This window comes from Lacerta agilis, chromosome 8 (genome assembly GCF_009819535.1).
Source record: "Lacerta agilis isolate rLacAgi1 chromosome 8, rLacAgi1.pri, whole genome shotgun sequence".
Classification (NCBI taxonomy): domain Eukaryota; kingdom Metazoa; phylum Chordata; class Lepidosauria; order Squamata; family Lacertidae; genus Lacerta; species Lacerta agilis.
Window position 1 is genome coordinate 17466639 of NC_046319.1, and position 27408 is coordinate 17494046.

The following is a 27408-nucleotide window of genomic DNA, read 5'->3' on the forward strand; positions in this document are numbered from 1 at the left end:
CCAGCACTAGTGCTTGGGCACCAGTGGCTCAAATTTTGAACCAGTTGACCCCACCAGTGTCATGGGATGCTGAGATGGCTGGGTTTGGAGGTGCTACCCCTATGGCTGTGTCTAAGTGTTTGCAGCTAATGGGGATAGAGAAAGGTGCGGGGCAGAAGACAGTGGGGGGGCTTGGATGGGTCCTACTCACTGCGCTCCGGAGTGTTTGGGAGCAATTAGAAGCCTCTCAGAGGAAGGTACAGCAGCAATTAGAGGACATCGCTGCTTTAAAGGACCAGCAGGCAATTCTTAAGGAGGTGCTAGAAAGCGCTCGGGGGAGGGAAGAACTGGCTAAGGAGCGGGCTGCCACTATGGCTATTCGCTTCGCTAAAATGAAACACCCAAAGCGGGTAAGAAAGAAGTGTATCCCTAACCCTCGGAAGGTTAGAGCCCTCATTGCTTCCCGGGAATGGGACCCCAAGACATGGAGTGGGGACATTTGGGATTCTAGTGATGAGGAGTCAGAATGGACAGAGGGAGAAGATGAGGGGAATGAAGAGGAATGGGTTGCTGAGGCACGTCCTCTAGTGACCAACAAGAGTAAGGGACCGCCAGGTAACCCACAAGCGGCCCAGGCCACCCGGATAGTACGGGATTACACTCAGCAGGAGTTGGCGGAAATGGCAAAGACAAACAGGCAAAAACCCGGGGAGGGGTTGAGCCAATGGCTGGTTAGGTTGTGGGACCAGGGAACTACCAGTCTTTACTTGACGGGGGAGGAGTTGGTAAAATTGGGAACCCTATCTCGTGATACATTGGTTAATCAGTTTTTGCGCATGCCTAATTTGGGTGCAACAGGTTCCCTATTTCAGTGGTGTGTAGAGGCTGTATACGCCAGATACCCCGCCCCAATGGATTGGGAAGAACAGCCAGGCCCCTGGCAAACCATTGAGGAAGCCATAGAACAGCTGCGTGGCATGGCTTTGCAGGCTGGGATCTATCAGCAAGGGTTCCAGGGACCAGAGAGTCAGCGTCTCACTGCCGGCATGAGGGCGCGGCTGTTAAAGGGCGCACCTTCACATATGCGTGGCCCATTGTTAGCGCTGCTGGGCCCCGCCCAAGGGAGACCTGTTGGTGAAGTTGCTCTCTTGATAGGACAATTAGGGGAGGCAGAGAGAGAAAATGTCGCTAAACCCCGCGCCCGAATAGCACAGGAGAAGGGAAAGTCAGGGACTGATAAGAAGTCCTTCACCAGGACAGATAAAACATCCTCCACCCCTAAGGTGACGAGGAAGCAGATGTTTTTGGAATTATTGGAAGCAGGGGTTCGCAAGGAAGATATAGATGGCATTCCCACTGCAGAAATGTACAACTTGTGGAAGCAAAAATGTGCAGGGAAAATTAAAAAGGAGGGGACTGGCCCCCGGGTCAGGGGCACGGTTACGCCGACTGCCCCACCCCCGGAGTCACTGTACCCCTCTTTGTCAGAACATAGGTGGGAAATACCCCAACCTACTGGATAGGGGTGTGGCAGGGCTCCAGCGGTGAGGCCAATAAAGACGGCTATCCCTGGGGACCCGCGCCCACACATTCCCTTAACCATTCATTGGTCCAAAGCAAATGTGCAGCGAGTGTTAGCTCTCATGGATACTGGAGCTGAGGTCACTCTGATATATGGTAATCCAGCAAAACATAAGGGAGAGATTGTATATATTAACGCGTATGGGGATGGGGAAGAACTCACCACCCGAGTAAGACTGCGTGTGGCTTTGGGGGATTCGCTCCCCTTTTGGGCAAGAGTCTACATATCCCATGTACCAGAGTACATCATTGGGATAGACCTGTTGCAAGGTCGGGAGTTTTATACCCCGCTAGGAAGATACGTTTTTGGGGTCAGAGCAATCACAGTAGGTAGGGCCAAGTGGACCCCACTCAAGATACCACCACCTGCCAAGCCTGTAAATGTTAAACAATATCGGCTTCCAGGTGGCCATGAAGAAATATCTCGTACAATCCAAGGGCTCCTTGAGGTGGGGATATTAAGGCCGGCTGCATCTCCCTTTAACGCCCCCGTGTGGCCAGTGAAAAAGCCTGACGGTACATGGAGGATGACGGTAGATTATCGTCAACTGAACAAACATGCCCCGCCCCTGGCCGTAGCTGTACCTGATATGGTAACTTTGTTAGAACATATTGAGAAGAACGCCGGGGTGTGGCATGCGGTAATTGACTTAGCAAATGCCTTCTTCTCTATCCCAATTGATGCAGAATCGCAAGATCAGTTTGCTTTTACATGGGAGGGAAGACAGTATACTTTCCAAGTCTTACCGCAAGGGTATCTGCATAGTCCCACCTTATGTCATGGGCTAGTGGCTAGGGACCTGCAGCAGATTACACTGAGCCTAGCCCTGTTTTTAGCCCACTACATTGATGATGTCTTTATCTCGGGACCCACGGAAGAAGATGTGCAGCAAGGGTTAATAACAGTGATTGACCATATGCGGTCCCGAGGGTGGGAGATCAACCCCAAGAAAATTCAGGGCCCTGCTCAGCAGGTACAATTCCTAGGGGTGGTGTGGGCTGGACCAGTGAGGCATATCCCTGAAAAAGTTCTGAATGTAATCGCTACCCTCCAGGCTCCTACGTCCAAAACCGAAGCCCAGCGGCTGGTAGGACTGATGGGGTACTGGAGACAGCATATACCACATCTAGCCCAGATACTAAGACCCGTGTATAACGTGACACGAAAGAAGGCTCAGTTTGAATGGGGGGAGCTGCAGGAGAAAGCTCTGTCTGATGCCAAAGCGGCCGTGGCAGCTGCTATGCCTTTAGGTCCTTACCTTAAAGGGCAACCATTTGAGTTACAAGTCTCTGCAAATAAGGAAGTTGCAGTCTGGAGCTTGTGGCAGAAAAGCCTGCAGGGGAAGCGCGTCCCCCTAGGATTTTGGTCTCGTAAATTGCCCACCGTTCAGTACACCCCTTTTGAAAAGCAGCTTTTAGCATGCTATTGGGCCTTGGTTGAAACTGCTAGGCTAACTGGATCCGACCCTGTTGTATTACGACCAGCCATTCCTATCATGGCTTGGGTGAATGATGATTCTACCAGTCCCAGGGTAGGGAGAGCTCAACAATCTTCCCTTATAAAGTGGAAGTGGTATATTGCAGAAAGAGCTAGACCTGGTTCTCATGGGGTGAGCGCACTGCAGGAGCAAGTGTTGGCTGTGACTCCTACAGGGGAAGAAATCCAAGAAATTCCTAGCTTAGAACTTAAAGATCCCCCAGCACAGGAAGCTCCCCCGTATGAGCAGGTTACTCATGACGAAGTCTGGTTCACCGATGGCTCCGCCCGTTACCAGGGAAATGAGCGAGTCTGGCGTGCCGCCGCTTTAAATCCTCGAAAACAAATTACTCTGACCAGAGGAGGAAAAGGGAAGTCCAGCCAATATGCTGAGTTAATGGCTGTATTAATGGTCATGGAACATGCAATTGAGCAAGGAGGGGATGTTGTATATATCTATACTGATTCTTGGGCTGTGTTTAAAGGGCTGACTGTATGGTTTCCAAAGTGGAAACAGGATGGCTTTTGCATCCACAACCGACCATTGTGGGGGCAGGACCTCTGGATAAAACTGGATCAAATGCTCTCAAAAGTACAAATGCACATTGGACATGTAGATGGACATACAACAGGGACACCTGTTGCCCTGTACAATCAGGCTGCTGATCGGTTAGCAAGAGTACGGACAGCTACTCCAGAAGACGAAGACGAAGAGTTATTGGTATTAGCACGCTGGGCGCATGTCAAGGCAGGGCATCTGGGGGCCAAAGCCACCAAAGAATGGGCCATCAAGAGAGGCATTCCATGTTCAGTGAGTGCCGCTGCCACAGTGGTTGCTAATTGTCAAGTGTGCTCCCAGGTGAGACAGATGCCTCTGTCTAAGACACCCATGGGAAAATTACATCGGGGAAGTGGTCCTGGGCAAATATGGCAGATTGATTATATAGGACCCTTACCCAAATGTGGACGTTGGCAGTATGCATTAACCATGGTAGACACCTTTTCAGGGTATCTTTTGACTTACCCCTGCGCACGAGCGAACCAGCAGAACACCATAAAGGGGTTGGAGATGTTAATACGGAGGTATGGAGCGCCCCTTCAGGTACAGAGTGACAATGGGAGTCATTTTGCAGGGGGAGAGGTAAAAGATTGGGCAAATGAATGGAATATCCAGTGGATATATCATATTCCTCACCACCCACAGGCTTCTGGGTTGGTAGAACGGCTAAATGGGTTACTAAAGCAAAAGCTTAAACAGTTGACCCCCACCCATACCCTGAAGGGGTGGGGTAAAGTTCTAGATCAGGCGGAATTTGAACTAAATAGCCGTCCACTATGCGCTGGCCAAACACCATTGCAACGAATGATAAGTTTGCCAGCGCCAGCACCAGTGGAGTACCTAAAGGTCTGGAAACTCCAACCTTATGGCCAGCCACCCCTCCGAGCGACGCCCGATAGTGCTGGGGCTGACCTCATAACCCCTAAGGATGTGGTGGTACCAGCCGGAGGGCAGGTACTAGTACCCTTGGGGATTGGGGTCACCGTTCCCCATGGAACCTATGGGCGCATCGCACCTCGATCCAGCCTAGCCTTAAAAGGCTTGCAGGTTTTAGGAGGGGTGGTGGACGCCGACTACCAAGGAGAAGTAAAGGTGCTCCTCCATAATGTCAGCACTCAAGATGCATCTCTGCTAACAGGACAACGAATAGCGCAACTCATTTGCGAGCGTATCAGTGTACCCGATATTCAGGAAGCACCAGGTCCACCTCCATCTACTGTCAGGAGGAGAGGAGAGTTTGGATCTACAGATACCACTCTCACCTCTGGACAGAAGGTATGGGTGGTATACCCCGATCAGCCAAACAGACCTGGAGAGATTGTTAGTAAGGGACCTGGGGCCACCTACTGGGTGCTTTTGGCAAATGCTACTGCACCCATATGTTTAGATGCAGCCAAGCTGAAGCGGCGAGAATAATGACTCTCCTATTTCTTTGTAATACGCCATAATAATTTTCTTATTATATGCTTCTAGGACACCATGAATTGGTGGTGGTGGGTAATAGTCTGCCTCTGTGCGCACATCTATGATCAATCGAATCCTCCTGAGTTGAACACGACTACGCTGCTGCTGTGTGAACAACCAGCTCTGTCTCAAAGGCGATGGCTCCCCGGCATCCATGGCAGATGTATGAATGTGACTGGACAGGGGACATGGATGATGTCTGGCAAACGACTGTACTTCTCCATCCCATGGACGTATGATAATTTTACGCTGTCATGGTCCATCACATGGAATGTCACTTTCCAATATTTTAATGGCCAACGATGGATAACGCAGGGGAGTTGGCAGGATATCACTAGGTGGAAAGATTCCAGAGAGGGCAGATTGAGGGGGGATCATATAGATAGTCATGAGTATAGTTTTTTCTTTGTAAATTTGATTAAAGGAATGATGTTAAAAATTAAACATGAGGGAGCAGAGTTAGTGCGGGTGATGCGAGATGTTGGGGATCTCACTGTGCATCATTGGTGGGACATATTCTCCGGATGGAGTCCCACCATGACCAATATTTTGAACCTGGCCTTGCATCCGGTTATCATTGTTTTGGTGATTATATGTATTTCCATGATCTTCACTTGTTTTTTGTTTGTTAAAATTAAGCAGCTGTATGCAAAGGTGCAACCTATGTGGGCTATACTCAATCAAATGACACCGAGGATGAAAAGGAAATAGGATATGTTAAGGGGTGGAGTGTAGTGGAAACTCGCGGAAGATCTTTGTAATCACGAGGAGTCAGGTTACATGTCCTATTCCCTTTTCCTCCTCTAATTAGCAAAGTAAGGTTGCTTGTGAGGAGGATGCAATTAGTCGAGAACACCTTCAGCTGCCAATGACCTTGGCCAAGCCACACTCAGGTGCCTGATTCCCTGACCATTCGGGAATGGTGCCTGATAGCCAGGTGAAAACAATCAAACTTAAGTCGGCTATATAAGCAAGGGAATGGAGGGGACAGATTGGGGCTTCGCCACAGACTAGGTCTTGGGTGCTGTGGGGTTTCTGGTGTGAGGGATCTCTCCCGCTGCTCTCTTGAAGCCCCGGGCGGCAGAAGAGGAGGAGATTTGTGTTTGGGCGTTGGTCAGGTACGCTACGTTTGTCTGATTGTATCTAGAAAATTAAAGCATACTTTTTTTGTGTTCTTCTTCCATCTGTGTGTTTTATTGGATCCAGATTCAAAAAAAGGAGAACCCTGCCCCTTGGCAGAACAGGATGGGATATAAATTCAGCAACTCACTAAGATTAACCTCATTGTTGTTGTTGCTGCTGCTGCTGCTACTACTGGAAGAAAAGCAAGCCTCGCCCACCAAATGCACGAACCTGATATTGAATGGCTTGCTTGAACAGTTCCTTTTCTAGGCTCGGAGAAATCAGCCCATTCTCTTCGATCCCGTTTTGAATCATTGCCTTCTTCTCCTTGTGCTCCTTGAGCACTTTCACTTTGAGCCTGCTCCGGAGAACAAGTGCTGCATTGCCTGTGGTGGGTGGAGGGTGAAAAACCACACCTTTCTAAGTAAAAGGACATACAAAGACCTGCCTACATATGTAGGATCAGTTTAGGAGATACAGTAATCATTGTCCCTACCAGCCCTGGAGACTTATCTGTATAATGAAAATACATTTGCTACAATAGACATATAAAGGCCAAAGGGAAAGGCTGCAGATGGCCCCACTTTCAACCCCTGACATCAAGCTCAGTATTGTCTACACCAGGGGTGGGGAACCTCAGGCTCAGGAGCCAAATGTGGCCCTCCACACCTCTTTATCTGGCTCTTGGGGCTTTCCCCAGGCCAGGAAAGGAGGCTAGAGGGGAGCAAGAGGGTATGTCAAAACAAGCCTATCATGCAAAGGTATTTTGCATCTGTTGCTCCACCCACACTTTTGCCCCTGGCTCCGCCCACCACTGTCATCAGGTGCCCCGGAAGGGAATGCAGCTCTCAGGCTGAAAAAGGCTCCTTACCACTTGGCCTATGCTTACTAGCATTAGCACTCTGGAATTTCAGGTGAGGGAGGGTCTTTCTTAGCCGTACCTGGAGGTGCCAGGGATCAAACCTGGGATCTTCTGCATGCAAAGCTGCTAACTCCCTCCCACATCCCTAGTCTTAAGAGTTTGCAGCAGGGATTGGCTGCATTTGGGAGCACTAACCTGGAGCTGTCAAGTGTACCCAATCTCATCAGGGAGGTGCTGATTGATTGCGACAATGTGAAAACCCTAATAAACTTTGTTGGCACCTGTCTGTCTCAAAAGACAATGGAGTGTGCCTCTATGGGTGAAGAAACTGCTGCACCGAAGTGACCTGCCTGGGGGCGCAAGCCTAGGCAGTGGGTATGGAGGTCCTGGGATTTGTGTGACAAGACCCTCCTCGCCCCCTCGGCTTTGCTGATGTGGTCCAAAGGAAAGCAGAGCAATACGTTTGGCACCAGCTGGGCTGCAGGAGTTGCCAGAAGGAGGCCTGCAAGGCACCATCCAGCCGCCTTAGGACTCAACTCCTGATTTGTGAAGTGTTTGCTCCTGAGCCTTTTCTTCTCCCGAAGATATCCCACAAAGCAGCAGAGGTTTCTAACAAACTATAGATTTGTTTATTTATTTTTAATAAAAATGCTGCCAGAATTACTTCTGCATAAGCAGCGCAAGTGATCAGCTCAGCACAAACCCTTACCTTCAATAACCTGAGTCACTTGGGACTGAAAGTTCTCGAAATTGAACGGGGTAAGGAATCCCAGTGAACCCAGGTGGAAAGCCATCACGGGAGGTACGCTGCCCTGGCGGCAAAAAGAGGGGGGGGAGAGAAGAGGAGAGCATTCAGAAGCGGCACAAACTGTCCTTGGTCTTGGCGTTCAGGAGCCGAAGCTTTTAACAGTTTCAACACATTCCGCTTTTAACAGTTCTGTGCCAAAAATGTGGAGGCACAAAATAGAGGCCCAAAAAAGATCAGCATCCCCAAAGAAGCCCGCGAATGTTACTAGCCCAACAATTTTTTAGTAGCCCACTGGTTCACATCTGGCAGCCTAAAACGGAGCACCCTTGAGGTCTTCCTCTGCAAAGCATGACACCAGAGCCTCCTCCTCCTTTCTACCCTCTTGGTCATGCGGTAGCAAAGGTGGCTACCTTCTTCTCCTTAGTGCTGAAGGAGGAAGTTTGGGAAGTGGCACTTTCTGGTTTTGTCTTCCAGCTCTTTGGGCTTCATCGGGGCTCAGATTAATTTTACCGGATCAGAGTTTTGCACAGATCTCTTGGAAAAGCAAACTCTGTCTTTTATCTCTCTCTTTCTGCCTCTCCCTTGGTGGGGTGCAGGGGCGGAGAGAGCCAATATGCTGCCCCGGGCGGCAAACATCAAGGCAACCCTCCCTCCGCGCGCGTTGTGACGTCATGATGTGTGCGCAGCCTCCTGGGTGGACTGCGCATGTGTGGACATGCACAGTCCACCCAAGATGGTGGGCACGATCGGCCGGCGCCCCTTCCGATCGGCACCGGGCTGCGCCGCGTTTTAAGGCTGCAGTGGGCGAACAGCAGCGCTGCTGTTCGCTCGCTGCAGCCTTAAAACGCGGCGTGGCGTCGGACGGAAGGGGTGCCGGCCGATCGCGCCCGCCATCTTGGGTGGACTGTGCATGTTCACCTCTACATAGTTTCATCCTTATTTCAGACATTGTGATATATCAATATATCGTGATGTTCAGCTGGTGATATATCGCGATGTTGACAACCAGATATCGCCCAGCTCTAGTCCTCCCACCCTCTTTTTTTTAATAATAATAATAATTGGACATGTTTAAAAGCAGCAACTTATATTTAACTACAGCCACACTAAGCCCTTATAAATGGGCAGGGCAGAAAAGGAAGTACATAAGTGAATACTGAGTGGGGAAGAGCCAAAAGTTAGTGTTAAGGGCCTGTGGAAGAACGCATCCCATTTGGACTTCATAAGCAAGAGACTGCAGGCAAGGGAAGGATGGTGAAGATAAACTCACCGGGAAGAGTGAAGAGGCATAAAGCAAGGTCCCATCTCCACCCAGGCAGATGATAAAGTCTATCTGATTGGAGATATCATCGTAGTCTAAGAAAGAAAAAGAGTTTGAAAAAAAGGAATACGGTTTTTAAGAATTCCAATCCTATCTGTTTAAAAGGGCAGAAATACAGCAGTATAACAAGATTGTGGCTTTTCGCTTGACCCTCCTTTAGCCCATTTACCTGCTCATTCTGGCTCTTATCTGACTGCTCTTGCCTTCCTTCTTTAAGGAAACAGACACGGTGCCTGAATTTGCATGTTAGTAAGTCAAAGTTACAAGCTTCATAAACCATACTGCACACCCAGCTCAATTGCTGTAGGTCACGGAAGGGTGATAGCTCAGAGGCATAGCGCCAGCTTTGCATGCAGAAGGTCCCAGGTTCAAACTATGGCAACTCCAGGCTGGGCGGGGAATGTATTGTGTCTGAAACCCTGAAGAGCTGCTGCCAGCCAGTGTTGACAACACTGAGCTAGATGGACCAATGGCTGGACTTAGCATAATGAAGCTTTCTGTGCTCTTGCTTTGCTCTTCCCCTGGCACAAGCAGGTAAAGAATCAAAGAAGGCAATAACTTAGCATTGCAGCCAAATGCAGGATTGTGAGTTGTTCTGCCCTAACCACGATCACTAGTGAAGCTTAAACCATGACTTGTTGCTGATGCACTGACTGTGCTTTGTTAGGAGGAACCACAACCCCTGGCTTGGAGGCAGCGCTATGCTAGCCCTTTCTTGGCAAGCTTACTCAAGGAAAGGGGCAAAATGGGAGAGGCTGGGCTGTGCATGCTTTGGCATGTGGTTTGTGTGCAGTGTGGTTTATTAAGCAAAAACAAACAAACCACTTTTCACTAATATATACATTTTATGCACACTTTTACCTGATACAGGCATGCTTGTACCACTTCATTTGACTGGAGAACTGATCACAATATTCGGAGAAGAGCGGATTTTGACACAGTTAGCTGTGTTTTGGTTCACAGATTTTTCCAGGAATTGTACACTAGGTAGTTTGTATATTAAAATGCAAACCAAACCAAATTTCTGCTGCATCTCTAGCTCCCGTTACATGCAAAACACAACCTATATATATATATATTTACCTTCACTGAAAGTGCAAAATTTCTTCTTCACTGGTCCAAAACTATCATCGTTCATGATGGCTGGGTCTTCCAACACTTTCTTTTCTACGTAGACAATCATGTTGTTCACCTGAAGGGTGGGGAGGAAAAGAAACCGATGTAATTAAAACTATCTTAACACTGAGTGAAAAATATAAGCATGACCTCTTGAAACTAGTGTCATTAATCAGAGACAATAATATGTATTTATTTTTAAAAATATACAGTGGTACCTCGCAAGACGAATGCCTTGCTAGACGAAAAACTCGCTAGACGAAAGGCATTCACTAACGAAAGGGTGACTCGCAAGACAAATTTTCCTATGGCCATGACTCGCAAAATGAAAACGTTTTGTGATTTTTTTCCGTAAACCCGCGCTTCCTCCGACTGTGCTTCGCAAGACAAAATTTCCGCTATATGACAACACTCGCGGAACGAATTAATTTCGTCTTGCGAGGCACCACTGTACCCCCCTTTTTGAGGAAATTCTCCAACTGTCAAGTACGGGAGTTCCCCTCTCCTTTCTGCTGGCTCACCGATAAGAATTAATGAGCATTTGGTAGATTTATAGTCCTTTTATTTCAGCATTATGTTACAACAGGCATCCCCAAACTGCAGCCCTCCAGATGTTTTGGCCTACAACTCCCATGATCCCTAGCTAACAGGACCAGTGGTCAGGGATGATGGGAATTGTAGTCCAAAACATCTGGAGGGCTGAAGTTTAGGGATGCCTGTGTTACAAGCACAAACAGGCAACCCTCTGCAAGGGTATCAGTTGCCTACTCTTGACTCCTCCTCACTTCCACAGCAAGAAGCACGCCAAAGGGAAGTCCCTCTTCCTCTGCGTCTCCTTTGTTCTCTGACATGCTTGGACCTCTGAGTTTGAGGAACAGGAGGGGGTTCCCCCCGCCCGCTCTCAACCAGCTGCTCCCTCCCTTCTGATTGCTTAGCTACTATCTCATAGCTGGGCAGCACTTCTCTCAAGTGTGCAGCTTCTGTGTCTGCCTGTCTCTCTGCTTCTGGAAGCACTGGAAGCAGGAGGTGGCGGTGAATATTCCCCCCCCCCTTCTGTTAGGAGCTGCTCTTCTTGCGATTGCATTCCCCAGTCTTCCAATCCAGACTAGCCCCTGACACCTACAAAGCATCATATAATCTCAGATAAAAACCAATTCTACCTACACATTGGAACTTCTTGCCTATTGCCACCAAGCAGACACCTTCACTGTATTCTTTTCGGAGCCTGCTTAAAATATTTTTGTTTAGGGAAGCCTATCGAGACATGGAGGAGTTACATGTGTTCTTATTTCTTTGTAGCTGCTGTTAATCACCTGCCAAATATTTTTCATATATAAGTGTGCAGGCCAGTTTGAGCTCCTAGGCAGAAAGGCCAGATGGAAATGTAGTAATAAACAGAGTAACTAGCAGTGACTCTCCCAGGCTTCACACAGAGTTTACCCCAACCCTTCCTAGACTGCACATGGGACCTTGTGCTACATGCAAAACCATTTGCTGCTCTACCACTGAGCTATGGCTGTTCCCCTTTAATGCAGAGAGCTGCCTTATATTATTTTATCTGTGAGTAATAAAACAGGTGCAGTAACTTCCAAAAGGTAAGGAGGAATCACATCAACAGAGTGACCATTTGAGTACGAGAGAGAGAGAGAGAGAGAGAGAGAGAGAGAGAGAGAGAGAGAGAGGAGATCAGGGTTGCCTGGCTCTCCCACAACATTGAAAGCAGATGAAAGACATGAATGGGCAAAAGCAGAAGAGCAAAACCAGTTTAACCACTCTGAAATTCCTCCTGAAGAGACAATACGAACTGTGGTTTCGTGAAGGAGCGAAGTGATCCCTGCCAAGGAGATCACAGCAATACAATTTTTCAGCTGGACTTAGTTGGAAACTCTGAAAAAGCTCCTATGTGTGAGGCAGTGTTTTGACAACCCCAAACCCAAGCAAGCAGTTCACGCCATGCCAAAGTGAAATCCTCTTGGATAGATAGAAATGGCACATGGTGGCCACCTGAAACTCTTCTTGGCGTTTATTTGCAGCCGAGGTTGGTTTGTTATGGGTTTTGGAAATGGTTTAAGCTTCTCCTGACCACTGGCCAAGCCAGCCAAGGCTGAAGGGAGCTGGGGTCCAACAACATGAGCCACAGGTTCCTCATCCCTGAGATATAGGTCGTGGAAGCCCTGACTATGGATGAACTTTCCTGAGCACTGTCAGCATGCTTCAAGACACATCTCTGTAGCCTGTAAGAACACCCCACTTTAAAAAGCCCACCCCACTAAAATTCTTCAGCCATCCTGGGTTGAGCTCACTAAGGCAGAGAGGTCCAGCCTACCTCTGTGAGATAGATGCAGAGGTCTTTGAAGGGCTGCAGGAGACTGGCGTCCCGGATTTTTTTTATAACAAGGACACTCTTCGGAGGTTTGTTCCATGTCAACCGCTGGCTTGCTGGGTCCTGAATGTGCCTGCAAAAACACAAAGCCAGGAAAGAAACAGGTTGAAGTTCCTGAGACAAATCACGTTAGCACTCCTCACGAGAAAACGACGGGCCAACTTAGCTCTGCATTTGGCGCGGCTGAGAGACAGCAAGCTTTTCCTAGAGTATGCTGCTGCTTCGGTTGCAGGTGGAAGATGATAAGAACATAAGAATAGCCCTTGTGAGTCTCAGGAACTGGTATTCATCCTGTCAATTCCTGGTTGCATGTGATAAAACACTGCCACAACTCCTCCTCCTCATCATCTACACAAACAAAACAAGACCCTTGCCCATGCAGCCCTAGCATGATGCTGAAGAGGTGTTTGGCATAGCCTTCTCCCTGACAGGCTGCTTTCTCTATGTGCAGAGGACTTAAGGGAAGCATTTAAACACCCTCAGCCTGGGGAGCTGCGTTCTGGGAAGGGAAGGAGGCTTCATACCTGAAGATTCAGAGGCAGAAGCAGAGAAAGAAACTGCTTGGACCAATGACCTTGCAGTGTCACAGGCAATTCAAAACTATTAGGGCATATTTAAGTATTATTTGAAATTCAGGTAGGTAGCTGTGTTGGTCTGACGCAGTCAAAATATATATATAAAATTGTCCAGTAGCACCTTAGAGACCAACTAAGTTTGTTCTTGGTATAAGCTTTCGTGTGCATGCAACTTATTTGGTGCTACTGGACAATTAATTTTTTTAAAAAACAAAACAAAACATATTATTTGAAATGTTAGGGAACAGCCATAGCAAAATGGAAGAGCATTTTCCTTGTATGCGGAAAGTCCTGGGTTCAATCTCTGGAATTTCCCACTAGGGTTTTCAGAGGCTCCCTGCCTGAAGCCCTGCATAGCCACTGCCAGTCAGGGTAGACCAGTGTGCTGGTCTCCAGCTGTTTGGGGACATCATCCCTGACCACAGGTCCTGTTAGCTAGGGATGATGGGAGTTGGAGTCCAAAAACAGCTGGAGACCCACGTTTGGGAAACACTGGTGTAGACAATACCAAGCTAGATGGAAACATGGTCTGACTCGGTAGAAGGCAGCTTCCTATGTTCCTATGTCTTAAGGAAAGGAGTGCGGGTCAGTAATAGTGTATCTGCTTTGCATACAGAAGGTATGTTCAGTTCCTGGCTTATCCAGGTAGGTCTCCCAGAGAAAGTGCAAGTATGTGAAAGCAGTACTGAGCTAGATGGATTAATGGTCCAATTCAGCAGCTTCTTCTGTAAGTACTGAAGAGTGCAATGTGTATTTTCTCTCCTCACCCCACCCTTTCCCCAGGTACAACCCGACTTTCATTTCTTATTCTTGGACACTAAAAGAAAGCCATCCGGAAATCATTAAGCTATGGTTACTCAGATGCAAACATTAAAACTTGTGGTCCAAAATATTATTTACTTAGGTACCACCATGGATTAACGTACTTCTGATGCTCAAAAGCCTGCTTCTACATTCCTCTGCACAACACAGAGGATTCAAGCTGCTCCTCACCCACCCTACCTGTGTGCTGGTTGAGATGTGAACACTGCCTCCCAAGGCCTGCTTCACAGATGTGTTTTTAAGATGCTTTTGTTTTTAATTGTATTGCTTTGCTTCTTTGGGGAGAACTGGCAGAACAGAAATTTAATAAGATATAATGCTAATAATAATTACAGGGAATTAGCAGGCGCCACACTTGCAGACACCAATGCAGGCCCACTCTGCACAAATGCCAATGTGTGACTGGACAACCTGAGCTGCCTGGTGTGCAACAAGCTGTGGAAAGGGGTGCATTACTTGTCCCAGGCAAAATGCTGACCTGCTTGGTTGGATCAGAGCGAGCGCTCCTTCAACAAGCAGAGCTTAAGGAGTTAAGCTCAGCCAAACTCTCTGAACTACCATCAGATCAACAGATGTCCCAATGCTGTTCTGGATTTTGTGTTCCCTAATCTCCTCCTTGCACCCATCTTTTCCCATCTTTAATGAGCCGGGCTTCTATTAGGGCAGCAAAGCTTGCCACCCCAGGGAGGTGCATCATGCAATTCCAGAGGTGCTGTCAAGGTATCTCTGTCACGCTTGCTGTCAATGCTTACGATTTCAAGGTGCGTCACCAGCAGCCAGAAGGATATGACAGCTCTTAAACAGCTGCTTGGGTTTCTCCAGCACCATATGTAATTTGCAAGAGTGTCATAATAATATAAAAATATTCTTTTAATTTATATCCTGCCCATCTTGCTGAGTTTTCCCAGCCACTCTGGGTGGCTTATAACATATATAAAAACACAACAAAGCATCAAACATTAAAAAAAACCCCAAAATGTCCTATATGAGCAACAAACAAACAAACCAATAAATCAATAGAAACCAGTAATAACAACAACGACAATAACAACAGCAATAAACAGCTTACAGTTATACCCAAATTAAAATAACCGCCAACCTCAACTAAACATTTAACCAACATCAATCTGACAAGAACTCTTATTTGTTCTGAGAAGAGCAACACTGTTAAAAAATAATAGGAACATAACGTATGAATATCCTGCTGGCTCATGCCAATGGTCCATGCATCCTATTCTGACAGTGGCTAACCAGATGCCCATTGTTGGAAACCTGCAAGTAGGACCCGACCACAAGAGTTCTCTCCCCTCTTGTGGTTTCCAGCAACTGATATTCGGAAACAACTCCTGTCTCCGACCACGGAGGCAGAGCCCAGCGGGAGTCAACCTAGGCGAGAGTCAACCTAGGCAACCCTGCACTGTCGCAGAAGCCAGTCGTCCTTGGCCTTCTGTGCATAAAAACTGGGTGGATTCCTATCCGCCACCAGCTCTCACCCTGCAAAAAAACCTGACCTTAGGTGGCCTTAGGCAGACTGTTTTAACCTCACCGTGACACAAGGTTTGCTGTGGGACTGCCGCTCTTAAGCTCCGAGCTCAGGGGATGGGAAACCTGTAGGCTTTTAGATAACATTGGACTCCCAACCTCCGCATCAGACCCAGCCAGTGTGCCTTACAGTGTGCCTTACAGTCAGGAATGATTGGTGCTGCAGCCCAATATTGTGTTTTGATATTAATGTTGTGTTTTAATTGTTGTGATCTGCCCTGAGACCTCAGCATAAAGAGCCGATAATAAATGGCTATCACCATCTTCTTAGAATCATAGAAATGTAGAGCTAGAAGGGTCCCCGAGGATCATCAAGTCCAACTCTCTGCAATGCAGGAATATGCAGCTGTTCCATACGGGGATCGAACCTGCAACCTTGGTGTTATCAGCACCGAGTTCTAACCAACTGAGCTACCCAGTGCTGCTGCTCATCATCATCGTCATCATCATCTGGAGGGACACCTGTTAGCCCACCTTTTCTGCTCTATACAGTATTTTTCCATGTTGCTGGATACCCCCCTCTTGTGTATAGCGCAGAATGCCAGGCAGACTGCAGAATAGCCCTGATAAAGGGTTGGGGAGGGGAATGCACATGAAGACATCCAAAAATAAACGTAATGTGTACAAAAAGAGGAAGAAACTGAAGGAAGGAGTCCTTTGGTGACTGATTTTTTTTAATGGCCGGGGGTGAGAATGTCCCAAGGAGAGGGAGATTCCCAATGCAGAGTTCAGTTTGCTCTGCCAGGAACTTGCATTGTTGCCGTAAAGCGGGTTTCAGATGAGAAAACCATCGCTTCCTCATACCGGGGGACCAGGAAAAGTATAAAGGATTTCAACACAATCTGATCAACCTATCTGGATCAGTTTGTAGAGCTATGTATCAGCTCTGCGGCGATTATGGGTTGCATCCAGTGAAACCTTACTTAAGTCAACTGAAATGAATGGACCAAAGTCCATTCATTGGGTCTACTCTGAATAGCACTGGACATAGCTCCATGCCCCACTTAAAGAAATCCAAGCCACCATTGAAACTAACCAAATGTTTGGCTCATAACATGAAAGGTGGATAAAACCTCTCCCCCCCCCCCCCCGGTCTACTCACCACTTCCAAGCGGAGCTTCCAAAGGAGCGATCGTTAATATGCTGAAATATCTTCATTGCTTTTCTTTGCACAAGTCAGAGAGAAACACACAGCAAGACTCAACAGCAGAAAAAAAGGCCTTGAAATAATCTTTTGGAGCCGAACTACTGCCTTGCAAAAAACATCACGCCCGCCAAGTTCAGATAGCCTTGGTTTTCAGACTGCTTTGGTCAAAAAGAAATGAAACCAAACCAAACAAAACCAGCCTTGCCATTTCATAAAGAAGCAGTTCCCCGTAAAAAGGAGGCTAAAATTTGCTTAAACAAAAGGATCCCGAAATCTACCAGATTAGAAAAAGGAGGAGTAAAAACTTAGCGTATTTGTTAAATGTTCAATTTTTTTCCGCCAGGTCAGTCTGCATAACAACAGCTTACCAAAAAAAGGGGGGGAGAGAAAACCCCACAAAAGAGGTTTAATCAACACCAGAAGGCTTAGTGTGCCTTCATGCAACACTTAGGAAGCCACTGCAAGTTTAATCTTGGATTTTGTTAAATTCCTCTTATTAAAAGGCAACAGGAGAGAGAGAGAGCACAGCTTTCAATTTGTGTGTGTGTGTATGCAGAAGGTGAGGAATAAAAAAATTTTTTTTGAAGCTACATATATTTTTTAAAAAAATTCAAGTTTTGAAGAAGGATGAAGATCTCCCGGTAGAATTTTAAAAGCTCAGCTGCCTTCTCCCTTCTTGCCTGGCAAAGCGGCTCCCTAGCTTGAAGGCTATTCTAGACTGCTGGGGTTACGATCTGCTGTCTGTCTGGGCAATTAAAGAGCTCTAAGTGCCTCCTGGAAAGCCTCTGGGCTGGACTAATCTCAACACATGCTGTCATTATATCCCTGCTTGCCCCAGAGGGAGGAGCAACAGCAGAGGCTGCTCAGCTGCCAGAATCTGGTGATAAAAATGCATGATGTAAGTCCAAAGTTGAGTAAGTGGCAATCATCCCTTAACCCTTCGGCTCCCAAGCCGTAGGAGGCAGACTGAATCCTCACGGGGTGCAACAGAAGAGGAGTGTGCTTGAACTCTCTGCAGGGATGTGATAAACAGGGAGCAGGTGATTTGTTAGGTCTCATCTGCACGGGACAAGTTATTTGTCCACTCACCTGCCAGTCAGCAAACCCCTTCCCCTCACTCCCTTGTGTGCTAAAATTGACAGGTGGGCAAGTAAAAAATGGAGGGGGCAAGAGAGAGGAGCCACAGGAAGCTGCCTTATACAGAGTAAGGCGATTGATCTGTCTGTCTCAGTATTGCCTACACTGACTGGCAGCAGCTCTTCAGGGTTCCAGGTATTTCCCCCCAGCTCTACCTGGGGATGCTAGGGATTGAAACTGGGACCTTCTAGCAGTGTTAGAAACTCAGATTATCTAATCTAATTGCCAAATGGCAAATTAAACCTAGGTAACGTTACGGTCGCCACAGTGGAATGTCTGGGTGCTGTTTTTTTGCAATTGATTATTATTGTTGTTGTTGTTATTTTCATTTCTACAGCTTTATATTTGAAAAAACAAATCTCAAAGTAGTTTACAACACATTAAAAAAGCAAATAAAGAATAAAACAAATTCAAGCTTTGAGGGAAAATATTTCTCTAAGTGACATTTTGCTTTCCCAAGTCATCAACCTGGCCTCCAGAGATCTCCATGTGGTCACAACTGGACCTGCGTACGGTCGCAAAACACGCCTGGCTAATTTCTAACACTGCCTCTTACATGCTAAGTGGATGCTCTACCACTGGGATATCCTTTTCCCCAAGGATAAACTAAGTTTGTAGTCCTCATGCTTCTGAATAAAGGGTTGATTTAAATAAGAAGCTGCCTTATGCAGTCAGATCATTGCTTCATCTAGTTTAGTATAGTCGCTGAATGTGGCTCTCCGGGGTTTCAGACTTGGGGTGTTTTCCCAGCCCCACCTGGAGATACCATGTTTTGAACTTGGGACCTTCTGCGTGCAAAGCAGATGCAATAACCACTGAGCTACGGAACTTCCCTGAATGGTCAGCTTGCCTTTGGCAACCACACCTTGAAGCAAGAGGAAATGGACTCACCCACACCCTGCCTCTTTCGGTTTTGGAAAGTATGGACCGAGGAGGAAGAGGAGTGGGACACAAAAGAGAGAGAAATTAAGAGCGTAGGCCGCTCTGTTCAATAAGTGTTGTGCTGGACAAATATTAACAGTGTCTCCTGGCAGGTGATGTTTCAGGTGGCATTGACTAAGCTAGTTCATCCAATTGCATGGTGTTTGCTCCCATCCATCCCTCTGGACCAGAATTAAACAAAGTGAGGGGTGGGGAAGGCTGGTCTGCCAAAAGCAAACAGGGGAATAATGTTTCAAACACCCATATCAGGACTGAACCCAAGTTGATCTGAAACAACCTTCACCAACCTGGTGCCCTCAAGATGTTTTGGACTACAACTCCCATCAGTCCCAGCTAGCATGATTAGTCTTAAAAGCAACCACTAGCTGACTGACATGTAGGAAGCTGCCTTATATTCAGCTAGCTCAGTTGCTGTCTACACTGAATGGCAGCAACCCTTTGCTTAAGGCAGAGGAATAGAGGAAGCTGCATTATACAAACCATTGGTCCATCTGGGTCAGTGTTGTCTACACTGACTGGCATTAGGGACGCAGGTGGCACTGTGGTCTAAACCACTGAGCCTCTTGGGCTTGCTGATCGGAAGGTCGGCGGTATAAATCCTCGTGAACTCCTGTTGCTCTGTCCCAGCTCCTGCCAACCTAGCAGTTCGAAAGCACGCCAGTGCAAGTAGATAAATAGGTACCACTGCTTAATAAAGACAGAAGTGGTTTAGTCATGTTGGCCACATGACCCAGAAAGCTGTCTGTGGACAAATGCAGGCTCCCTTGGCCTGAAGCGAGATGAGTGCCGCAACCCCACAGTCATCTTTGGCTGGACTTAACCGTCCAGGGGTCCTTTACCTTTACCTTTTTTACACTGACTGGCAGCAGTTCTCTGGGGTATCTCGAAGGGGACATTCTCAGCCCTACCTGGAGATGCTGAGAATTGAACCTTCTGTATGCAAACCAGACACTCTGCTACTGAATCATGGCCCTTCCCCTGTCACATGTTATGCGATTCCTTGACATCCTGGTCACAAAGGTGTCACCCATTCTATAAAACCCCCCCACACACTTTAGAAAGGGACGTGGTAAAACAATCAAGTATGATAAATTGTTACTTGTTTCCCACTGCATGCAAAAGATGAAATTTGGGTGTGAAATGTAATAAGCAAGAACATGGGCTCCATGTTTTACACCACTGAAGACACCCACAAACCAAAGGGAAAATTTAAAAGAGGCCTGGATAACTGTATGAAGAATTTTGCTTTACAGTTTTGATCAGCTCTTCTGTGCAATCCGTGTTTCATTCACTGGACAGTGACTAAAAGTGGCATGAGTGGCTTAGACCGATGCAGATGTTAATTGTGCATAATACTTGCAGACATGGCCCCAATAAGCGCTGTTAATTACAGTATTCCCGAATGACATTTTTCAATAAATATTAATTTTAAAGAACAACAATTGATTACACAAGCATTAGAATATAAACACCCGTAATTATAATACACCATAAAACAAATCCAATTGAAATACTAGAATGTAAATATCCATAACTAAGATGCAGTAAAAGAACAGAACAATTAACACACCCCAAATTTTAAACTGACACAGTTTGGTAGGATATGGCCTGGATTTAAGAACCCAAAAGCAGATTGCAAGGTAAGACCACAGTTGGACTGACATCTCTAGAAAGCTTTCTGAACCAGCTTTGCAGCAGAGCATCATCTGTTTACCACTGATGGCCAACACCTATTCCCAAGGAAACACCTGCTACCTTTTGAGAGATGGCTGGGGAGACCCAGCCAGATGGGCGGGGTACAAATAAATTATTATTATTATTATTATTATTATTATTATTATTATTATTATGGATCAGAACCTGGGAGCCCTCAAAAGCCTTTGCACCTCGGCTGTCCATTTATGAAGATAGTACATCAAAACAGGGTAAACCTAATCATGCTTTACAAAACAGAACACCTCATGGTAAGTTCAGGCAATAATGGCTTTTAATAATAATGATAATGATAATGATAATGATAATGATAATGATAATGATAATAATAATAATAATAATAATAACTGAAGCAAAGAAGCAATTCAATGATAACTGCAAACACGCAAGCATATTGGTATAACTCCATTTCAGCACAGCCTCCTGTATTGCCATAAATGGGCAGCCAAATCTATGAATGAATACAGCTGAAGAAGACACAAGCATGTATGGGAATGAATGAATATGTTTAATTATTTAACAGCAGAGAATCAGATGAATGGGATCAGGACCTTTTCCCCGAAGGTGGAGGCACTTACATGATACTTTTGGGATTCTGCAGCATGCAGGCTTTTGGTCCAAATGTGGTCACTGGGCATGGTCCGTGCAAGGAGCGCGTCCTCCTGAAAGAAGAAGGAGACAGTTTAGTTAAGTTGCTGGATTATCTAAGGTTCTTGGAGAGACTTTTCAAAAAGCTTTTTCTTTTTTAATCCAGCCCCAACTTCATACACAAAAGCATCATGATAATAAAACAGGATTCATATTCAACTATGGCCCTCGTTTCCTAAAAAGCATTTCTAAGATTCCTCAAATAGAGCCAAACTGAGTTGCCTGGTGCAGGATATAAGCTAGAAGCCCTGAAGCAGTAACGGGGGGTGAGGGGGGGATTTTATTGTATCATGTCCCTTTACGAACTATGACAGCCTCCAGAGTGATTTGTGCAACGGAAGGAAGCCTACAAATTGCATAATATGGAAACTGCGTCTTGAATGACTAACAGACGCACTTCACGTTAGCTATCCTACGTTTCCCTACCATAAGTAAATCATTAACACACTCACACAGTCCACCTGAATGGCACTGTATCATTAGAGCTGGAGAGGGACATTTCGTACATTCGCAACGATGAATCTTCCATGCTTAAGGGTTGTATCCAATGCTGGCCCCACTCAGAATAGATCCACTGAAGTTAATAATAACTCATGACTCACTTAGGTTCTTTGTTTCAATGGGCCTACTCTGAGTAGAACTTAGTTGGCTTAGTTTTTTAAACACAACATGATTGCGTTATAAAATTATGCATCCACGACAATCCAAGTTCTGTGACAATCCCCCCCCCTAAAAAAATTAACTGTGTTTTGCATCCTGAATAAATCGAACCAATCTGACTGGTTGTGCATAATCTATTCTAAAGTGCCAATATAACTGTGCCACACATACAGGCTAGGAAGCAAAGCCAAATGCAGAAGCCAAATGCAGAAGCCACTACATGCCTATGATAAAAAAGAGGTAGTGTGCCAATACTCTTTTATATATACTGTACAATTTTCTGTTACAGTCATAAACAGTAGCAACTTTTAACAAACACTGGAGGTACTGGGTTTCTGGTCACATTACCCATTTTCCTCTTTGAAATTGGAGGCAAACCTATACCAAGGCAGCAGGGTGCTGCACTTATGCTGCAGTCCCCAGTAGAGCGGCATGATCTCAAGGTGGAAGAGCAGTTTGGTACAGGAGTCCTGCCATGGACAGCAAAATCCCCCAGCTTTCTTCTTCCTCTAACCTCCACCCCCCCACCTCTGCACTGAGCAGTAAAACTGAACACGGCATGAGATGGCACCACAGCACTGTGGAACTTCCCGGCTGTTGCAAGGCAAAGTACTGTAAAGCACAACACAGTCAGGAAATTCCAAAACGCAGCCCAAGAGTTTTCTCTCTAGCAGTTCCGGAGGGTGGTTTCCCATCACTGGTTCTCAAAAGCAGCCCTGGTTGGGATGCTAATTAGTGAAAGACAACTGCCACGGGGTCAGGGGGAGCTCGTTAAGGTATCCCACGTTTACGATGCAAACAGTGGTTTCAAGGGAGGTGGTGTGGACGGTGACAACCCCTTCCTCTGTGAGCAGACTTTGTGGCAGCAGTTGTTCAGCTCAGGGACTGGCACTGGAAAGGCCCCCTCCATGCCGGTCAGACTCACCCGTGCTGCCATTCGCCACTGCAGTGCGGGCCCCTGGATGCTTCTCAGCAGTGACACTTTCAAACGGGAGCCAAGCCCTGCTCTCATCAATGGCAGGCGTTATCCATTTTTAAGTGACACAAAATGTAATGTTTAGGCCCATAGATCTATATATTTTACTGGTTCCATGGATCTGTGGGGTGGGTAGATTTCACAGGACTAACCCTACACCTGCCCTGGTTTGCAGATCATCAGCATCATGCTAATGGCCCCCTAAAGTTTGAAACCAGCTCTGTCCAGAAGTATCTGCACCAGCCAGCATTTTTGGTGTGCCCTTTTTGGTGTTTATTAATGTGAACCAGTGTGCTGAGTTTCTGGAGGTTAAAACACCACCAGGAATGACCTGTCAGAACAGTCCGACACCTCACTGCAAGAAATGCTCTTAGTTTCAACATTATTCAACCTAAGTTCTCTTAGATACAATATTATTATACGCCACAAGCTCAGCCTTCAGAAATGCATGACTAACACACTGTTGCATATCGGCCATCACAAGTTACTAGTCCTCCTGCCCACAACACACCTACGTGGCATAATGCAACGACCTAAATAAGAGGGCTAGTCTTCCTTGGCTTCCCAACCAGGCAGCCTGGAGGCAAAATCACTTTGACAGGTGACCAGGGAAGTCTCAGAAATAAAAACACACCTCCCTGATCACCTGGGGCAAATGAACATTGCCTCCAGAAAAGTGTGAAATGAATGCATGAATATAGACACTGCAAGGCACAGACACACAGACACACAATCTTCAAATATCTAAAGGGCTTTGATATGGAGGATGGAGCAAGCTTGCTTTCTCCTGCTCCCGAGACTAGAACCCGAACCACTGGGTTCATGTTTAAAGACAGGAGATTCTGACTAAACATAGGAAGACCTTTCCAATGGCAAAAGCTGTTCAACAATGGGAAAGACTCCCAAGAGAGGTGGTGGACTCTCCTCCCTTTGATGTTTTAAAGCAGAAGTTGGAAGGCCATCTGCCATGTATAATCTAGTTGAGATTCCTGCACTGCAGGGGGTTGGACTTAGATGACCCTCACAGGCCCTTCCAACTCCACAAATCTATGATTCTATGAAAGTTTAAGGCCACTCTCTACAAGGTCTCCTTCAGAAGTTGAGACTCCAACTCCCATCATCCACACTAATCATGCCAGCTGGGGCTGATGGGAGATGGAATCAAACAACATTTAGAAGGCCCAAAGTCACACCCAGTGAGTTCCATGGCCAAGTGTGGGGATTTGAACCACCACGGGCTTAGCCACCTCAGCTAGGCCAACAGCTTCCACTGCCATCCTCCAGAGCAAAGAAACTGGGCTGAGGAGAGCTGGAACTTGCTGAGCTCATGAAAGAGGCAAGTCTTCCCTTGCTAATGATTGGTAACATAGGATACCACCTCTTAGAAAGCTAGAAAGCTGAAACCACATAACACTGGTCTTGAAAGACCTATATTGGTTCCCAGTATGTTTCCGAGCACAATTCAAAGTGTTGGTGCTGACCTTTAAAGCCCTAAACAGCCTCAGCCCAGTATACCTGAAGGAGCGTCTCCACCCCCATCGTTCTGCCCGGACACTGAGGTCCAGTGCCGAGGGCCTTCTGGCGGTTCCCTCACTGCGAGAAGCCTAGTTACAGGGAACCAGGCAGAGGGCCTTCTCGGTAGTGGCACCCGCCCTGTGGAACGCCCTCCCATCAGATGTCAAGGAAATAAACAACTATCTGACGTTTAGAAGACATCTGAAGGCAGCCCTGTTTAGGGAAGTTTATAATGACTAATGTTTTAATGTATTTTTAATCTTTTGTTGGAAGCTGCCCAAAGTGACTGGGGAAACCCAGCCAGATGGGCGGGGTACAAACAAACAAACAAATGTAAAATAAAGTCACAGACTAGATAACTTTTGCGAGCTCATCTACAAAACTGCCTTAAAGCCCATGGTCCCTCTTCTAAAACACCGGTTTTTTTCCTGAACAAAAACATAGATTCTCAGAGTATTGCATGCTTCGTAATTGTTTCTAAATCAAAGCACAGATTCTCAGAGTTCTGCATCCTTTAAAACTATCTTTTTTTCCCCACTGAACGAAAGCATAGATTCTCAGAATGCTGCGTCCAGTAACAATATCTGCCCTTTGAAAGTGTGAGCATGCCAACAAGCAGTGGCAACACACCCAAACTGCGGAACTCCCTACCTTCTTAGGCACCTTCTGAAAACATTTTTGCAAATAATTTTTTATTAATTTTAACTAAGTACAAACCAAAAATTGTAACAATAAATTTTACAAAAAGGAATTGTATAAAAAATAAAAATTATATCACACAAAACATTTAAATTTCAATTCCATGCACTTCCCTTCTTTCATATTATGTCTTCCTTATATCTTACATCTGTATTTCGCACGTCAAGTTCCTTTCCACACATTTAAATTTTTCCCTCTACACCATTCTCTTAATTTTACCAATCCCACTTCAAAATTATATATCTTCCCATGTTACTTATTTTCACCTTCTGACATTATTTATAATACCTTCTTCGTTCTTATACGCCGTGAGTTATATATCAAACGTCTTGCATACCTTATCAAAATATTCTGTAAACTTTCCCCATTCTTTTCTAAACATTTCATCCCCCTGCTGTCTGACTCTCATTGTCATTTTTGCAATTTCCATATATTCTGTGATTTTCTGTTGCCATTGCTGCACAGTTGGTATTGTTTTTTGTTTCCAGACCTGTGCCAGCAGTAGTCTCGCCCCTGTTGTGGCATATAGAAAGAACTTTTGATCACAATTCTTAATCTCTGGCCCTACCATTCCTAGGAGGAATTTTTGTTTAGGCAAGGCTATCCAAACCTGTAGAATATTGACATGCTTTTAATCTCTTTCTAGCTCATCATTGATTTTAACCATTTTAAAAATGTTTTAGTTGTTTTTATCTGCCCCCCCAATCATTGCATTGCTTTATTCTTTCTGTAAACTGCTTTGAGGTTTTATTATGATCAAGTGGCATACTGTATAAATCTTATTCAATAAATAAAACCCGGCCATAAGGTAGTATCGTGTTACCTCCACTACAGGATGTTGTAATGAGAGTTAAAAATGTAAAAACATTTTTTTATTAATCACTGATGAAAGCAGTAACATCATTAAATCTAATCACCACCCAAGGAAGATCATCAGAGATTACTCCTTAGGTAACAGTGGCATGGTTATGGCTTCTGAGTATTTATAGCAATAACCATGTCATCATTACTTAAGCAGTAATCCCCACCATCACGGGTACCTAGAACAGTGACTAAACAGTCCCATGAACTTTAGCAACTTCAAATTGACTCTGCCTGCATCCTCATCTCGACATTCATGTATTGCCACAGCCCAAATGACATCCAGATTCAGAGCCAGTGTAGTGGTTAGAATGTGAGACTAAGACGTAGGAGAACCAGGGTTGCAATACCCATTTGGCCATGAAGCTCACTGGGTGGCTTTGGCCCAGCCACTGCCTCTTAGCCTAACTGAGACCTCACAGAATTATTAGTGGATGCAGCACTCTGAGAATCTATGCTTTCCTATGGGGTGTGTGTGAGAAGTGTTTTAGAACAGGGACAATGTGCTTTAAGGCAGCTGTGTAAATAAGCTCACAGACGTTACCTAGTCTGTGATTTTATCTTCTTTTTATTTTTACTAGCTTTGTGAGAGCTGAGCAAATTCTAGCTCTCCTCAGCCCAGTTTGTTCACCCTGAAGGATGGCAGTGGGAGCTATTGGCCCAGCAGGGGTGGCTAAGTCAGTGGTGTAGTGGCTAGCACAGGGGTCCCCAAACTAAGGCCCGGAGGCCGGATGCGGCCCAATCGCCTTCTAAATCCGGCCCGCCGATCGTCTGGGAAGCAGCGTGTTTTTACATGAGTAGAATGTGTCCTTTTATTTAAAATGCATCTCTGGGTTATTTGTGGGGCACAGGAATTCATTCATATTTTTTTTCAAAATATAGTCTGCCCCCCCCCAAGGTCTGAGGGACAGTGGACCGGCCCCCTGCTGAAAACGTTTGCTGACCCCTGGGCTAGCGCCTCACTAGGACCTGGGTTCAAATCCCCACTTGGCCATGAACCTCCCTGGGTGATGGTCAACTGCCAACTCTCTGCCTAACCTACCTGCTGTTTTTGATAGGGTTGCTTGTTTTTTCATATGTGTGTGTGTGTGTGTGTGTGTGTGTGTATATATATATATATATATATATATATATATATATATATATATATATATAACTTTGGCCCATTAATTTCAATGGTTTATTCTGGGTAGGATTTAGCTGAATACAAAGCGTTTACTGCTTTAAAGTCTGTTTTTATTGCTATGTTTAAATGAATATTTTATACTGTTTTATGCTGAAAACAATAAAGTGAAAAGGTACACAGTCACACACATCCATAAAAGGGAACAGTGCTAAAGTAACAGGCCCTCACATCTCTCCTCAAAAGCTAAACCGAAGTGCATCTATATGTACTCTGACTCGGTACGGAAGCAACTGCTCCAAGATGCGGTTTAAGAACTGCAGGGTTTTGACACGGGCCTATTGTTGTTCAATGTCTTTATAGGCGACTTGGATGAAGTAATAGAGCGAGTGCTCATCAAATTTGCAAATGACACCAAACAGGGAGAGATACCTAA

The 27408-nt window shown here is 45.9% G+C and overlaps 1 protein-coding gene across 4 annotated transcripts in view; it reads right to left on the reverse strand.

Annotated features, from left to right (window-relative positions):
* Positions 1-27408, reverse strand: part of NADK (NAD kinase) — a 48344-nt gene that overhangs the window by 5825 nt on the left and 15111 nt on the right. For 3 of the 4 annotated variants that reach the window (XM_033156363.1, XM_033156364.1, XM_033156366.1), the window contains 6 exons: positions 21069-21152; positions 12556-12685; positions 10197-10305; positions 9063-9148; positions 7754-7856; positions 6414-6568 (listed from right to left, as the gene is read on the reverse strand). In XM_033156363.1, coding sequence (XP_033012254.1) covers positions 6414-6568; positions 7754-7856; positions 9063-9148; positions 10197-10305; positions 12556-12685; positions 21069-21152 — 667 coding nt within the window. Of the gene's footprint in view, positions 1-6413; positions 6569-7753; positions 7857-9062; positions 9149-10196; positions 10306-12555; positions 12686-16653; positions 16820-21068; positions 21153-27408 lie in introns of those variants that run through there. The other variant, XM_033156365.1, reaches the window with a different exon arrangement.